The sequence below is a fragment of the Rattus norvegicus genome, chromosome 10, assembly GCF_021556685.1.
Source record: "Rattus norvegicus strain SHRSP/BbbUtx chromosome 10, alternate assembly SHRSP_T2T, whole genome shotgun sequence".
NCBI classification, from domain to species: Eukaryota; Metazoa; Chordata; class Mammalia; order Rodentia; family Muridae; genus Rattus; species Rattus norvegicus.
Window position 1 is genome coordinate 41,803,493 of NC_141543.1, and position 16,288 is coordinate 41,819,780.

At 46.8% G+C, this 16,288-nt stretch overlaps 1 protein-coding gene and 1 long non-coding RNA gene across 2 annotated transcripts; one reads left to right on the forward strand and one right to left on the reverse strand.

Moving 5' to 3' along the window:
- Positions 1–4,573: 4,573 nt before the first annotated feature.
- LOC148002856 (uncharacterized) lies at positions 4,574–12,653 on the reverse strand. Its single transcript, XR_015631587.1, has 2 exons — positions 12,284–12,653; positions 4,574–5,866 (listed from the first exon to the last, which is right to left on the reverse strand). It is a non-coding gene; the product is annotated as an uncharacterized LOC148002856 (long non-coding RNA).
- On the forward strand, positions 12,345–15,684 carry Nhp2 (NHP2 ribonucleoprotein). Its single transcript, NM_001414279.1, has 4 exons — positions 12,345–12,549; positions 12,650–12,719; positions 14,837–14,942; positions 15,336–15,684. The coding sequence occupies exons 1-4, from the start codon at positions 12,390–12,392 to the stop codon at positions 15,459–15,461; spliced, it is 462 nt and encodes a 153-aa protein (NP_001401208.1). The 5' UTR covers positions 12,345–12,389; the 3' UTR covers positions 15,462–15,684.
- Positions 15,685–16,288: the final 604 nt, after the last annotated feature.

A 16,288-nucleotide genomic window follows, 5' to 3' on the forward strand; every position in this document is an offset into this window, starting at 1 on the left:
TAGAGCAAGCTGACCTCAAAATCACAGAGATCTGCCTGCCTTTGCCTTCCAAAGGCGTGTGCTTCTACTTCCTGACTCTTTTTGACTGGGTCTCACTGTGTATCTCATACCCAAATTGCCCTTTACCTTATCCAATCAGTCTTACAAGATTAACCATCACTGGCTTGCTAGGATGCCTCTCACATACAACTATTTTCCCTATCACTGCCCTAGTCCTCCCCCAACAGCAAAGAGGACCAGGGTTATGGCCACAAGAGATGATGAGGAAAGCCACCCAAACAAGGATGACAATTCAGGAAATGAGGCTCAAATCATTTAAGAGTATGGAACCCAGGGAGACATCTCAGACAGTAAAGAGAAAAAACACAGGGTGTGAAGCTGGTACATGACTTTAATCATCACAACACTGGGGAGGCAGCGGCAGATGGAACTCTCTAGCTAGGGTTAAGACCGTGTCTCAGAAGAGGAGGAGGGAAGAAGAGGAAGAGGAGGAGGAGAGGAGGAAGAGGAAGAAGAAGGCTGCAGCTGGGTGTGTTTGCGTGTGTTGGGGCTGGAGAAATGGCCCAGCTGTTAAGAGCATGAGTTGCTTTCAGATCACTTTCAATTCCCAACCATCTGTAACTCCAGTTCCAGGGGATCTGATAACTTTTTCTGACTTCCTTGGGTGCCAAGAACATATGTGGTACATCTACATGTCTATGCAGGGTAAACACTCATGCGCATAAAATTAAAAATTAAAAAGTTGAACATGACAACACTTTTCTCTCTGACCCTACAGTGGGGGAAGTGAAGACAGGCAGGTCCCCAGAGCTCACCCGCTAGCCTCTAGCCAATCAATGAATGAGTGAACACCACGCTCAGCGAGGGAACTTGTCTCCAAAGATAAGCTGACAAAGGTGCCGAGAACAAAATTCAGTTGATTCGCCCTTTGTTGGAACCGCAGAACAAAAACCAAGCAAACAGGAAAAAGATAAGGTGGGGAGCATGGGAGGGACACGCCCAGCCTTGCCCTCTGGCATCAACACACACACACTGTGTAGACAAAGAGCAGCCTCAAGACAGAGCTGGGGGCACACATTCACTTACTTACCTATAAGGACTCATTAGCACACTTCAAAAGTACTTTTTTTAAAGGTTTATTATTTTATGTGTACACTGTCGCTGGCTTCATGCACACCAAACGAGGGTGGTCGGATCCCATTACAGATGGTTGTGAGCCACCAGGTGATTGCTGGGAATTGAACTCAGGACCTCTGGAAGAGCAGTCAGTGGTCTTAACCGCTGAGCCATCTCTCCAGCCCCCTCAAAAATACTTTCAATGACGTGAATTCCAAAGACATCTTTGCAGAAATGTTCCACAGCCCATAAAAATGGATGCTACAATTATTAGCACCTCAAAAGTATGTTTGCACAGCAGGAGAGATGGCTCAGGGGTTAAGAGCCCTTGTTGCTCTACCAGAGGACCTGGTTGGCTCCCAGCACCCACATTTTGTGGCTGATAACTATATTTAACACCATCCCCAAGGGGTCCTAAGCATCTAACCTCTGAGGGCTTAAACTCACTTGTACAAGCATGTAGATGCTCACACCTAAATATGATTAAAAACGATGGGAAATTAAACTTTTTAAGACATTTTTTATTTTATCCGTATGTGACTTGGTTTTGACTGCATGTTAGTGTGTGCACTGAAAAGTGTCAGAACGGCTGAACAGATGGTTGTGAGCCACCATATGGGTGCTGGGCAGTGAACTTGGATCTTCTGGAAGAGCAACAAATGCCTGTAATCATTGAACCATCTTCTCAGCTCCCAATAGAAATATGTTTTCCTATACATGTACCTATACAAATATATACACATAGAGACGTGTACATATATCTTTCTATATATGGACTGAAGTAATACAACTAAAAGTGTAGCCAGACCCAGTATACTTAATACTTAATTCTTAATACTTTAATCTAATTAGATCTCATTATAATTAGGTTATACTATTCTTTTCTTCCTCTTCCTCCTCCTCCTCTTCCTTCTTCTTCAACAGGATCTCGGATAGTCTAGGCCATCTTCAAACTTTGAAGGCTTTGGTGACTTTGAATTCTACCTACAGCTTCCACTTCTAGAAAGCCAGGGCCATGGGCTCATGCCACTACACTTTGCCTCCAGTTAAAGTGACTGAGATTCAAATGAAGCAATGGCTTGAAAGAATCAAGAAAGTGAGGGTCTCGGCACAGAATGTCATTGTGTTACTTGCAAGGGACTTTCTGATGGCAACAGGCTCTCTGGAAGTCAATCACACAATACTCCCATTCTTGTTATTGGGTCCAAGTTATGGACCTTGAGAAAGGGCACTTTTTTCTATGATAAAGAGATCCTTAACAGGCACACACCTTCCTGGTTCTGGGACAAAAGGCTTGTGCCACCATACTTGGTGTCAGGTTTATCTTCAGGGGGCTAGAAAGAAAGCTCATCTCATCAGTTAAAAGCACTTGCTGCTCTTACAGAGGACCTGGATTTGGTTGCCAGCAGCTACATGATGGCTTTCAACATTTTTAACTTTAATTCCAAGGGATCTGGTGCTCCCTTCTGCCTGCAATTAGCACCAGGTATGCATGCAACAGAAACATACATGCAGGCAAAACAGTCATACACATAAAATAATCTTTTGCTTTGTTTTTCGACACAGGGTTCTACTATATAGCCCTTGGTGGCCTGAAATATGCTATGTAGAGCAATCTAGCCTCCAACTTACAGAAATCCCCCTGCCTCTACCTCCTAAATGCTGAGACTAAAGTTAGGAACTACTATTCCCAGCAAAACTAAAGTAGTCTTTTTAAAAAAAATTATCGGGGTTGGGGATTTAGCTCAGTGGTAGAGCGCTTGCCTAGCAAGCGCAAGGCCCCGAGTTCAGTTCCCAGCTCCGAAAAAATAAATAAATAAAATTATAAAAAAAATAAAAAAAATTATCATGCATGGGGCTGGAGAGATGGCTCAGCAGTTAAGAGCACTGACTGCTCTTCCAGAGGTCCTGAGTTCAAATCCCAGCAACCACATGGTGGCTCACAACCATCTGTAATGGAATCTGATGCCCTCTTCCAATGTGTCTGAAGATAGCTACAGTGTACCCACATACATGAAATAAATCTTTAAAAACAATTATCATATGTATCTGGGTGGAGGTACACACAAGTGCCAGTCGAGGCCAAAAGAGCACCAGATCATCCAGAGCTGAGGTTACAGCAATTACCCATCTGCCATGCAGTATGTATTCCTAATCACTGAACCATCTCTCCAGCCCAGATAACTCAGTTAATTCAGCCAAGTACCCCAACAACCCCTAGAGGAATTTCAGCAATATATGTATGTAATTTGTGCATCTCCAGTCTAGATCTGGGTGAGTGGCTCAGGATACTCAAGGCTGTGTGGGTTCAGGTAGGTTCTCTATTCACCCCCACCCCCAAAGTCTCATATAACCTAGGCCAGGCTCAACTCTTTATTTAGGAACAGAATAGCCATTAACTCCTAATTTTCCTGCCTCCACCTCCTAAGTGCCGGTATAACAGACAACACCAGTGTATGCAGGGCTAGAAACGTAAGCAGGGCTCCCTGCATGCGAACATCATCCCCGGTCCATGAATTGTATTAATTTTTCTCACCTTCTGTTTGAGTTAATCTACAAGGTAGAAGTTGATTCAGTTGACAAACTTTTCAGTCCCTCTGCTGCAATCACCTGTCGCTCTGCACTGCTTTGGGGACCCCTCCCCCTCAACACACACACCAAGCTCCATCCAGAGGAGTCTTTGTGAACAGACTGTCCTGTCAACACTCTTTGTGAGGGCTCTGGATGATGGCTTCCCAGCATTCTGAGAAAGAAAGTCTCACCCTGGTTAGAAGGGACAATGAAGGAAAGAGATAGCTAAGGTCTCCAGACATGGGTGGTCCCTCTGGCCCTGCAGGATCCCTTGTTCTGTGAGTTGGGTTGCCTTCCACCCAGCTTGGACTTGGTAGGAGCCGGATGAGCGCTTACTGTATGTGGCACTGAGGATGGGCCTCGTTTCTAAGTGATCATCCCATCTGTCTTATGAAGTCCAACATGTCTGACCTGGCCATATCTTGTAGCCACTCTCCACTTCAGCTTTGACCAGTTTATCTCCCAGAACTCACTAGTGCTAGATTGCGTCTCTAGAGCACAGAGTATTCTGCTACAGATGCCACTGCCTACTTTCTCCTCCTACTGAGGGTTAAACTGTGCCCCTCAAAGAGTATGCTGAGGACCTAGGGCTGGAGACATAGCTCAGCTGGGACGGAACTCACCTAGCTTATGTAAAGCCTTGAATTCAATCTCTGGCACTGCACAAGTGAGCAAGTTGTTAATCCTAGCACTCTAGAGAGGGAGGCAAGAGGATCAGAAGTTCAAGATCATCCTCTGCTGTCCAATTTGAGGCCAGCCTAAGACACATGGAAGATATCGTGTATCTTCCCTACTACTTCCTCCCATTACTGCAAGGGACCATGAAGAAGGATACCCAGTCTCACAGTGGGCTTTCAGTAAAGGGGCATTAAAATTGGGGAGATAATTTAGTGGGTAAATGTTTACTGAGTAAGTGTGAGGAAGGACCCGTGTTCACATCTCTTGTGCAGTTGCGTAAGGCAGCCAAGGCAAGAGGCAGATCTCTGTGAGTTCTGAGACCAACCCAGGCTAAATAGCAAGTTCTGGGTCAGCCCGGGTTTCCCAGGGAGACCCTGTTTTGAAAACAAAACAACAAAAACAAAACAGATCTCTACATAAAAGCCAGGCACAGGGGGCTGGAGAGATGGCTCTGTGGTTAAGAGCACTCACAGAGAGAGCCTTGAACAAGACAAAGTATCAAGGGCAACATGATAAGGCCTGGAAGAGAAGGGGGGAGAGAGAGAGAGAAAGAGAGAGAGAGAGACAATGCTTCCAATAGGAGGAGGGACACCCAGGCAGTGTATTGAAGAAGTTGTCTGAACCATGATGAATAAGGTGGGAGGGGTGTGGGGAGAGGAAACCGCTGGAACAGAGGCTCCAAGCTGAGAAGACAAACCACTGTTCTCCCAGGGCCACGCAGGGAAGCAGGGCACAGAAAGGAGAGGATGAGTCTTTAAGGAGAGTGAGCTGACCAGATAAACTAATGACACCAACTGTGGGGAGGGGGGTGCGCCAGGAACCACACAGCAGAGGGACTAGGGCAGGCTAGTCATCCCCAGTGCAGAGGGCAGGGAAAGCACAAGGATGGGAGGAAACCACCCATAGTACCCCAGGTGTAGCACCCTGGGGATGATTGCTTCCCCAGGGCAATGGTTTCTTCTATTCCTCTGGTGCCAGCTTCTTGTAACTACAGAGGAGCAAAGCGATGATTCATTTCTTGGGCTAGAGGAAATAGCTCCGTGGGTAAGAGCACAGATTCTCAGGCTGGAGAGATGGCTCAGAGAATGGTTAAGAGCACTGAGTTCTTCCCAAGGTCCTGAGTTCAATTCCCAGCAACCACACGGTGGCTCATAACCATCTGTAATTGGATCCAATCCGGTCTTCTGGAGTGTCTGAAAACAGCAACAGTGTACTTTGAAGTGTAACAAGTGCTTGTGATAGGGAAGGGAGTCTGAAGGCCAGCATGTACAGCATGTGCTTTCCCGTGCAGCCATATGACCCTTCTGCCAGCCATAAATGAAACGATTCCTTTTGGCAAATGAGAACCGGTTTCGCAAGTTCCTGGCGAATGCTTGTTTTTATCCAACTGCCAGAAATCCTCTTAGACTCAAGGTTGAGCTCATTTCTGGATATTTGGACTGCTTTTTGTCGTTTGGAGTTTGGAGAATTGGAGTTCCTTCTGGGCCCGACAAAAATAAATCTTTAAAAGAGAAAGAGATGCTCCGTTTCAAAATCAAAGTCCAACCCTCTTTTTGACAAAACTCAGCAAAGGAGACAAAAGGAGGCCAAATAAGTAAAGGCAGCAGCCTCCCTGGCAGTCCTCCCCCAGCTGCTCGAAAGCAAAGTCTTTTTGCTCTGATCATACGAGCGAGGCTTCTGGAACCTCACCCTGTAGAGGCGCATTGTGAAAGCCAGAGTCCACAGACAACACCAGTTCCGCCCTTCCACCACTAAACCCAGAAACCGGAAGAGGCGGAGACAGGACAGTCCACAGGCGTCCCTCCGCCCTGCACAGCAGAGGGAAAACCAAAGCGAGTTTGCCCAACGCTGCACAGTAACCGGGCAAGCCAAAGCTCCCAACCCTGACAAGCAGCAAGGAGAGAGTGGAGGAAAGTGGGAAGATTTGGGGTGTCGGTCAGGGGACACTTAGTCTCCAGTCAACATAAGAAAACTACTAAAATCTATCTCCTGCTTCTTGAATCTGGAGACTGACTCCTTCTGTTTCAACACCCTTTTGGGGAACTAATCAGACTGCTTCTCCTCTACAAAGGCAGGGCCTAGGGCCTGGTTTACCGAGCAAAATAAAATACTGTCACTTTGCTACCTCCTAATGTAGCCAAGAATGTCTCTGAACCCAGATCCGCCTGTTTCTAGGATTACAGGTGCAAGTAACCATACCCAGCTTTATTTTGTTTTGTTTTTCTGGGAATTGAACCCAGAGCTTTGTCCATGTAAGCAAGTAGCCTACTGACCCAGCTCAACCCTATCTTCTTTTCTTTTCTTTTTTTTTTTTCTTTTTTTTTTTTTATTTTTAAGATTTACTTAGGGGCTGGGGAGATGGCTCAGCGGTTAAGAGCACCCGACTACTCTTCCAGAGGTCCTGAGTTCAATTCCCAGCAACCATCTGTAAAGAGATCTGATGCCCTCTTCTGGTGTATCTGAAGACAGCTACAGTGTACTTATATATAATAAATGAATAAATCTTAAAAAAAAAAAAGATTTACTTAGGGGTGGGGCTGGATAGATAATGCTGTTAAGAGCACTGGCTGCTCTTGCAGGGGACCCAGGTTCAATTCTCAGCACCCACAGAGTGGGTACAACCATTTATTAACTCCAGTTCCAAAGCTCACTTTTGGTCTCCATGAGCACCACACACAGACACATGGTGTACAGACATACATGCAGGCAAAATATTCATAATTATGAAATGAATAAATTGGGGACTGGAGAGATGGCTCAGTGGTTAAGAGCACTGGCTGCTCTTCCAGAGGTCCTGAGTTTAATTCCCAGCAACCATATGGTGGCTCACAATCATCTGTAAGGGAATCCAATGCCCTCTTCTGGTGTGTGTGAAGACAGCTACAGTGTAACTCGTATACATAAATAAATAAATACATCTTTTTAAAAAAAAAAAAAAAAGGACGCAACCACGTTCGAAAGTGATGTCTAATTGAGGGGCAGAAAAAGTGATGAATCAGAGGAAGATTTGTCAGAGTAGAGTCTACCCAACTCTCAGAGAAGAGAGACAGGAAAAGGAAGCTACTCGAGGGAGAGACAGTGCAGGAAGAGAGAGGGCAGCACAGGAATACAGTAGTGTTCATGGAGAGCAGTGCAGTAGCGTTGAGAGGGAGGAGGAGGTGGTTTTACCTGGAGGAGTTTTAGAGAGACAAGACTAAGAAAGAACAAGTTAGACACAGATTAAAGTCAGAGCCAGCAAGAGAATGAGAAGGGGCCAGAAGATTAGAAAAGATTGCTAGAGTTAGTTTGAAGCCAAACAGAGCAATTCAGAGGCCAAGAGAAAAGCCGATTGAATAAGTCAGCTGGGAGAGGAGTTTTTTGAGTCAGAACAGCTGAGTTGAACCAGCCAGCTAGAGCTCAGAAAGAACCAGAAAGGGTGGGCTGACTCAGCAGCAAGTCTCAGAGGCTGGAAACATCCCAGGCCTAGATAAGATTGTACAGAGGGGAGGGTAGAAGCTTCCAGGGCTGGGCCTAGGTTAGCAGACTGAGGCAGTAAACCTTGGAGATGACAGATACTCAGGCAAATAAAAAGTACTTTTACACCAGTCCTCAAGCTTTAACTGGTAAAATAGGCACACTGAGACATGAACACTGTGTTGGTTTGTGTATGCTCAGCCCAGGGAGTGGCATGGTTAGAAGGTGTGGCCTTGTTGAAGTAGGCATGTTGCTGTGGGTGTGGGCATTAAGACCCTCATCCTAGCTGCCTGGAAGCCAGGATTTTGCAAGCAGTCTTTAGATGAATGTGTAGAACTCTCAGCTCTGCCTGCACCATGCCTGCCTGGATGCTGCCATTCTCCTGCCTTGATGATACTGGACTGAAACTCTGAACCTGTAAGCCAGCCCCGATTAAATGTTGTCCTTATAAGAGTTGTCTTGGGGGCTGGAGAGATGGCTCAGTGGTTAAGAGAGAGATCCTGAGTTCAAATCCCAGCAAACACATGGTGGCTTACAACCATCTGTGCCCTCTTCTGGTGTGTCTGAAGATAGTGACAGTGTACTTATATATAATAAGTAAATCTTTAAAAAAAAAAAAGAGGTGTTGGGGATTTAACTCAGTGGTAGAGTGCTTGCCTAGCAAGCGCAAGGCCCTGGGTTCGGTTCCCAGCTCCAAAAAAAAGAAAAAAGAAAAGAGAAGAAAAAAAAAAGAGTTGTCTTGGTCATGATGTCTGTTCACACATACATATACCTACACACATAAGTATGCACATACATATATGCATATTATACATACATATAGACAGACAGGCAAATATACTATATATATATTATATTGGTGGAGGGAGCAGAGCCCCAGATGGCACACTATTCCTTCTCTCTGGCAGTTTATACCTCCTTAGACAAAAGTTCTTTATAAAATGACCTCATAGGTAAAATGTTACAGAAATGGAGAGTTACAGAAGGATGTCCGTCCATCATAAGTTCAAAGAAGTGGTTTATTCTGTAAACTCATCGTAAGTTCAAAGCAGCAGGGCTGGGGATTTAGCTCAGTGGTAGAGCGCTTACCTAGGAAGCACAAGGCCCTGGGTTCGGTCCCCAGCTCCGGAAAAAAAAAAGAACCAAAAAAAAAAAAAAAAAGTTCAAAGCAGCAGTTTCGCATGACCTCGCTTTATCATAGTACACACCTATGACCTCGTTCTTGGACCTGACCTAGAATGAGTGTTTTTCCTTGATCACAGACTTGCCGCAAGCCTGTTTCTCTTCCTAGTGCAGTATATGAAGCTGAGCGCACTCCTTTTTATGCAGCCTTTACTTCCTATTCTACAGGAGGAGGCACGTTCTATCTTTGATTCTAACTTTATTACACCTTTCTGGCAAAACAATTAAAACCATCCTCTAAACTTTCTTCCTAAAATGATTCGAATCAAATCGACAGTTCTATAAAGTCATTAATTCCTCTAAACAGCATTAATTCATGAAAGCTCATCTTCATGCTGATCTGCAGGTAATTTGCCCAATAGGGTGGACTGATGCCCAAGGCTCTGTAGTAGTGACAGGAAAGGCATATCAGCAGAGAAAAGCAAGCCTCGGACGAAGTCTCTGGGGCTGTGCCTCTCTGGCCATCGCAGCCATGCAGAACGGTGGACCATCTCCAGGAAGCTCATGTGCTTGCCATGGGCTTTCCTAGATGGCTCCTGTCATATTTAAACCTTCTTAACCATATACCTATGGAATTTCTATTTAGTACTTTTTTATTAAGGTGGATCTCAGGTAACTAATGCCACACAGAAAACAAAACCCTGGGATGACTGAGTCCACTCTGCAGAGAAAGGCTAGACACAGTTAGCTATCAGTAATTCCAGGGCTTTCCAGAAAGTGGCGGTATAAGCAAGGTAGTGGATTAAGACCGAAGCTGCCAGACTCCCAGCTCTAGTAAAGATGGAAGGCCGGGACCATCAGAGCTTGAGCAGTGGAGGGGCCACCTTTCTTCCCTGTCACAAAGTATGGGTACCTGATTCCTGAACAAAGCTGAGTCTCAGAAGTCACCCTATCTGTCCCCCTAAACTAGGTCTCCCTCAGATGACCTGGAAAGTATTACTTTACTATCTAAATACTTGTTTCCCCCACTATTTAGTAATCACTTATGGAGACACACTTGGTCCCCCTACAACCTTATAAAAGAGGGATTACTACAATCTTTTTTTTTCTTTTCTTTTTTTTCCGGAGCTGGGGACCGAACCCAGGGCCTTGTGCTTGCTAGGCAAGTGCTCTACCACTGAGCTAAATCCCCAACCCCGGATTACTACAATCTTTACCCAGTGTTCCTTCCTCCATCAGCCTTCCCTGGTTCTGTCTTTCTTTGCAATTCAGGTAATGTGTCCAACAATCTGGTGTATCTGAGTCCTCTTGCTGCTGTCCAAGTGATGGCTGAGTGACTGGGAGTCCTCAGTTATCTCACAGGTCTCCAGGTTATCAGTCAGGGACGGGTGGGTTCTCTGCTGTCCTTCACAAAACTCAGATCTAAACATGGACCTGATTTTTGGCACGGGGCACTCAGGATCCTCCTTCATACTCACCCTTACCATAGATCAGCTTCAGTCCCTCTCCATCACAGGGCTGGGAGTCCTCATTTCGTGTTGCTCCAGGGTTCTCATTAGCTGAACTCTTCACCCAGATCACATCACTTTTCTTCTTATCTTTCTGTTTCTCTTTCAGGTTTTCTTTTAACATTTAACAACCTTTGTGTGAGTGTGTTGCCGGAATGCATATCTGTGCACCACACACATGCCTGGGGGGCCCGCCCTTGCAGATTAGCTGTTTTCAGATGCCCTGGAACTGGAGTTACGGTTTTGAGTCAGCATGTGGGTGCTGGGAACTGAACCTGGGTCTCTGGAACAGCAACAGATGCTCTTAACCACTGAGCCATCTCTCTAGCCTCCAAATATTTTTTGGCATCTATTTGTTTGTGTGTTTGTTTGTTTGTTTATTGTATGTGTGTGCACATCCACCCCATAGCACTCAAGGTCCCTCAGAGTACAAGATCAGTTATATGGATCTCAAGACTCAAACTCAGGCTGTCAGGCTTGGAAACAAGTACCTTTACCTGTTAAGCCAACTCACCAGTCTCTTTTGTTTTGAAACAGTCTCACTGCGTTGCCTGGAGTGTCCCCAAATCCCTGGATTTACGCCATTCTTTACTGTTGTATCCAACATAGCTAGAACTATAGATGAACTGCTGAGGCCAGCTTGTGTCCCTCCTTTTCTTTTCTTTTCTTTTCTTTTCTTTTTTTTTTTTTTTCAGAGCTGGGGACCGAACCCAGGGCCTTGCAAGCGCTCTACCACTGAGCTAAATCCCCAACCCCCCCCCTTTTTTTTTTAAGATTTATTTATTTATATGTAAGTACACTGTCTTCATCCACACCAGAAGAGGGCATCAGATCTCATTACAGATGGCTGCTGGGATTTGAACTCAGGGCATCTGAAAGAGCAGCCAGTGCTCTTAACCGCTGAGCCATCTCTCCAGCCCTCTTTTTTTTTTTTAAAGATTTATTCATTTATTATATATATAAGTACACTGTAGCTGTTTTCAGATACACCAGAAGAGGGCATCAGATCTCTTTACAGATGGTTGTGAGCCACCATGTGGTTGCTGGGATTTGAACTCAGGACCTCTGAAGAGCAGTCGGGGCTCTTCATCCATCTCTAACAGCCATCTCTCCAGCACCCTCTTTTCTTTTCCTTTCTTTTTAGTTTTTTAAGGCTGTTACTCTGCGTAGTCCTGGCTGTCCTGGAACTGGCTCTGTAGACCAGGCTAGCCTCGAATTCAAGAGTTCCCCCTGCCTTTGCCTCCCAAGTGCTGGGATTAAAGGTGTGTACCACCACTGCCCAGCGGAAGTCACTTTCTTCTTCTTTTTTTTTTTTTCCGGAGCTGGGGACCGAACCCAGGGCCTTGTGCTTCCTAGGCAAGTGCTCTACCACTGAGCTAAATCCCCAACCCCCCCAGCGGAAGTCACTATGTAGACTAGGCTGACCCTAGAACTCAGAGATTCGCCTGTCACTGCTGGGATCAAAGGTGTGCGGTTTACAGTTTGAGTAACAGGATACCGAAGGAGGGAAGAATATGAAAAAAGCTTTCAGGTGCTCCAGGGTTTACCTAACCAGCAGTATCAGGTCCCAAGGCCCAGAAGCTCAGGGGACACACTCGCGTCATAATTTCCTTCCCCTCCGCATCAATTTCTCCGTCCCCGCCCATTTCCCTTTCGGCCCCGCCTCTCTACCCAGGCCCCGCCCTTTCCCTCTGGAATCCAAATTCTAAATTCCGCTTCCCCAGGTTCCCGCCACGGAAATCCAAATCCCGAGCCTGGATTGACCTTTAACCCCGCCCCTATATTCAAAATCCCGCCCCTAGAAATCTACTTAGAGATTGGTCGGTGCGGAATACCTCGTTTCCCAATTGGTCACAGGGTAGGGCTGCTTCATAACCCGGAAGTGATCTAGGAGGCGGCCGCGTGGTTCCTCTATGCCCTGACTGAGTTGTGATTGCTAAGATGACCAAAATAAAGGTGGTTCCCGAGGAATCTGAGGCGCAGGCGGAGGGCTGCAGCGAGGAGCGCACGTACGAAGAGCTGCTGGTCAACCTGAACCCCATCGCGCAGCCCCTGGCTTCCCGCCGCCTGACGCGCAAGCTTTACAAATGCATCAAGAAGGGTGAGGCGGGCTGGCGGGCGCGTGGCGAACCCGGCCCGGGGCGGGCGTGTTGGGCAGACCGGGGTTGACGAGATCTCTGCTCACGCTTCTCTCTTTGTAGCCGTAAAGCAGAAGCAGATTCGTCGCGGGGTGAAGGAAGTTCAGAAATTTGTCAACAAGGGCGAGAAAGGGTAAGAACCGGTTTTTCCCTGGTTTTTAAATTTTGTGCGGCTTTTATTTTTTTAGTGCCTGGGATTGAATTGGCCATGCACATTGGCCTTGTACAAGTACTATGCCACTAAGTTTGGGTTATTAATTGGTTAAGAAGAGATTTCACCTACTCAGTAAAGGTGAAGTTGACTGACCAGTCACGCAGTCAACTCCCTTCACTACGAGTAAATAGAACTCCCAGTAAATGACAGGGAAGAGTGTAGAAATCCAGCTTATGTAAACTAGAGCCCTGTCTGTTCGCTCTGTAGATTGGCACTACTTTTTCAGGCTTTAGGCAACATGGTGTATAGAGACATTTTCCCAAGTAGACCAGGGAAGAATGAGGGCTAGCTTCCGAAGCATAACTAGTTTAAGTGTAGTTAAGTGTATGAATGTTTTGCCTGCATGTATGTGTTGGTGCATCACTGATGTACTTGGAAGCCAGAAGGCACGATGTCAGATCCCTTCGGACTGGAGTTACAGATGGCTATGCACCACCGTGCGCCATCCCTCCAGCCCTCGTGAGCTTTCTAAGGAATGGTAGGTTTAGTGTTTGTTCTCAGATGAGAGTGGAGGCAGAGGAGTGACATTTAGGGAAGAATCAGGAGAGGCAAGTCAGACTTAGGTAGCTGTTGTGGCCCAAGTCAGGTGATGGGCAGGAGCTACAGTTGATGGATTTGAGGGGACGGTGACACATGAGTGACTTTACACGATAGTTTGGGGTGTAGTCTGTGACTATAGACAGTGGAGGAAAACCAGGTTTGTGTGAAAACATTTTTTTTAAAGATTTATTCATTTATTATGTTTAAGTACGCTCTAGCTGTCTTCAGACACACCAGAAGAGGGCATCAAATCTCTTTACAGATGGTTGTGAGCCACCATGTGGTTGCTGGGAATTGAACTCAGGACCTCTGGAAGAGTAGTCGGGTGCTCTTAACCGCTGAGCCATCTCTCTAGCCCATGTGAAAACATTTTTAAGTGTGGTTTTTAGATACCTTTTAAGTATTTCAAATTGTTATTTTATTACATGTGTGTGCCTGCTTGCATGTCTCCTACCATTTGGGTTCCAAGGTTTGAACTCGAGTGGTCAGGCTTGGCAGTATCTTTACCCTCAGAGGCATTGAGTTGACAGGGAAAATGCCCTGGACATGCTCTGCTTAGCTGTCCTACAGGCAGATAGATGGTTGTGTTTTGGTAGGGTGTATAGGGACCAGTAACTTCAGGTGGCACTTGGCACCCTGAAAATAGATCAGGAAGGCAAGGAGAAGGGACCACAGGAAGGATAGCAAAGCAGCAGGCAGTGTGGACCAGCCCTGTGCCAAAGGGAATGGGGTATGGAAACAGATGTTGTTCCCCACTCTTAGAGAACATTCTTCCTTCCGCGTGGATCTTCAGGCCTTCTGGGTCTGGTCCACCGTCAGCTCTCAACCATGGTTGAGGACTCTGGCAAGCTTTCTCTTGGGACAGAGCCTGTCTGTTACTCAAACACAGGTGTGATCCCAGCTAATCTCTGCAGCTTTGTTCTCTGACCCCCGTCCCAGTATATATTGCAAAAGGCAACCAGCTGTTTGGTGCCACTCTGATTCCCTTGGCCTTATTCTATCCCCACACCTGCCATCTGGGATCCTCCTCATGACACTCAAGTCTCTGTTCAGGGGTCATCTCCTGGTTGGAACATTGCTGAGTTCCTATTTTTTTTGGCATTTCTCCCATACCTCATCTGTCCCAGCACTTTACCTCTTGTCACATTTGGTGGCATTTACATGCTGTCAGTTAGAGATCATGTCCCCAGAAGAACAGAAGAACGCATTTGCCAAACATGACTTTATACTCCCTTTTTTTTTTTTGGTTCTTTTTTTCGGAGCTGGGGACTGAACCCAGGGCCTTGCGCTTCCTAGGCAAGCGCTCTACCACTGAGCTAAATCCCCAGCCCCTATACTCCCTTTTATACTCAGAAGTTGGAGGCTGGCTTTAAGTGTGGGGGGGCTTTGGGGTGGGGCATCTTATTCATCTCTGAGCCCTCACAGCCAGGCTGGAGGTGGCTCTTATAACTGAAAGAGAGGGAGCGAAATAGAAGTGGTGGTTTCTCTCGTTGCAGGATCATGGTCTTGGCAGGAGATACGTTGCCGATTGAGGTGTACTGCCATCTTCCAGTTATGTGCGAGGACCAGAACTTGCCCTACGTCTATATTCCCTCTAAGACGGTGAGGAGCTCACGCCCACCCTGCCCCACTCCCATCCTGGCCCTAAGGAGGCTGTTTGAGGAAGTGTCTCGAGTGTTGGAATTCTCGGATCTGGGTGGCTTGCTTTGAGATGGGGTCTCAGCTGGGACTGAAGTGCATAGCACATGGCTGGCAGGTTTCCTTCCTGTAAGACGGGAGGTCTTCTGGATGCTAAGAATAGAACAGAGGCACCGCCCTGCCTACAGGGATACCTTGTAGGCCATGTGGGAATATTCAGTATTGGCTTGGAGGCCATGACTTGAGAGCTTAGTATAAGTGATGGCAAACATGTTTACCAGCGGGACATGGATGTAGGCCAGGTTAGGCTGGTAGACTGTGACCCGTTCCCAGCAGCTTTTTTTTCCTTCTGTGTAGGACTTGGGTGCAGCTACAGGATCGAAACGTCCCACTTGTGTGATCATGGTGAAGCCCCATGAAGACTATCAGGAGGCCTATGACAAGTGCCTGGAGGAGGTGCAGGCACTGCCTACACCTCTGTGAGAGACTTGGGCTGCAACCCAGCCCGTTCTAAGAGATGCTGGCTGACTACAGGCGGCTGCCCACCCTTGCCGCATCTTCCCGATTTCTTGACGTGTGAATCTTCCCAGGCAGCTCCACAGCTGTTCTTGGAGGGAGAGCCAGCATCTTTGCCATCTCCCGTTGAGCTCTGGTGAAGACAGTTCCAAGAATATGGGATAGAAGTAAATGCTAAGGCGAAAATGTGGCAAGTGTGTGGGTGTTTTAAACTCCAGTTGCTGTCAGAGCCGAGATGTGCTGCAGGAGTAGGGAAAGTACACCCGGCAGTGCTCAGCATACACTCTACAGCCCACCCAGCTTAGTTCCCACTCTAAGATAGTTGGGGTGGGGAGACTAGACAGCAGGGCCCAAACCCCACCTCACAGAAGCCCATAGGCTCATCGTCAGGGACACCTCCTTACATACCACCAGAATCTGCCCACCCACATGGTAAGTGTTAAATGGGAATGTGAACTAGTTATACAACTCCAGGTCCTGGAGGCTGGAGATGACTTGGCAGGTAAAGCACTGGCCGCTCTTCCATAGTTTGTAACATGCACAACTATCTGTAATTCCAATTGCAGATGAGTCCCCTTTGGCCTTTTAAGGGCACCAGGCGGGCATATGGTGTACAACATATTTGCAAGCAATGTACCCCACAGATAAAAACAAACCCCAAACCCCATTAGGATGCAGAGCAACCAAGCTGAAGCAGTGAGCTTGGGCTTGGAGGTCCCGAGCCGGTTGGAACTATAAGCTTTCAAGTAAGGTCTTACTCAGTACATGGGAGAACATCCTGCCCGGATCTGCTA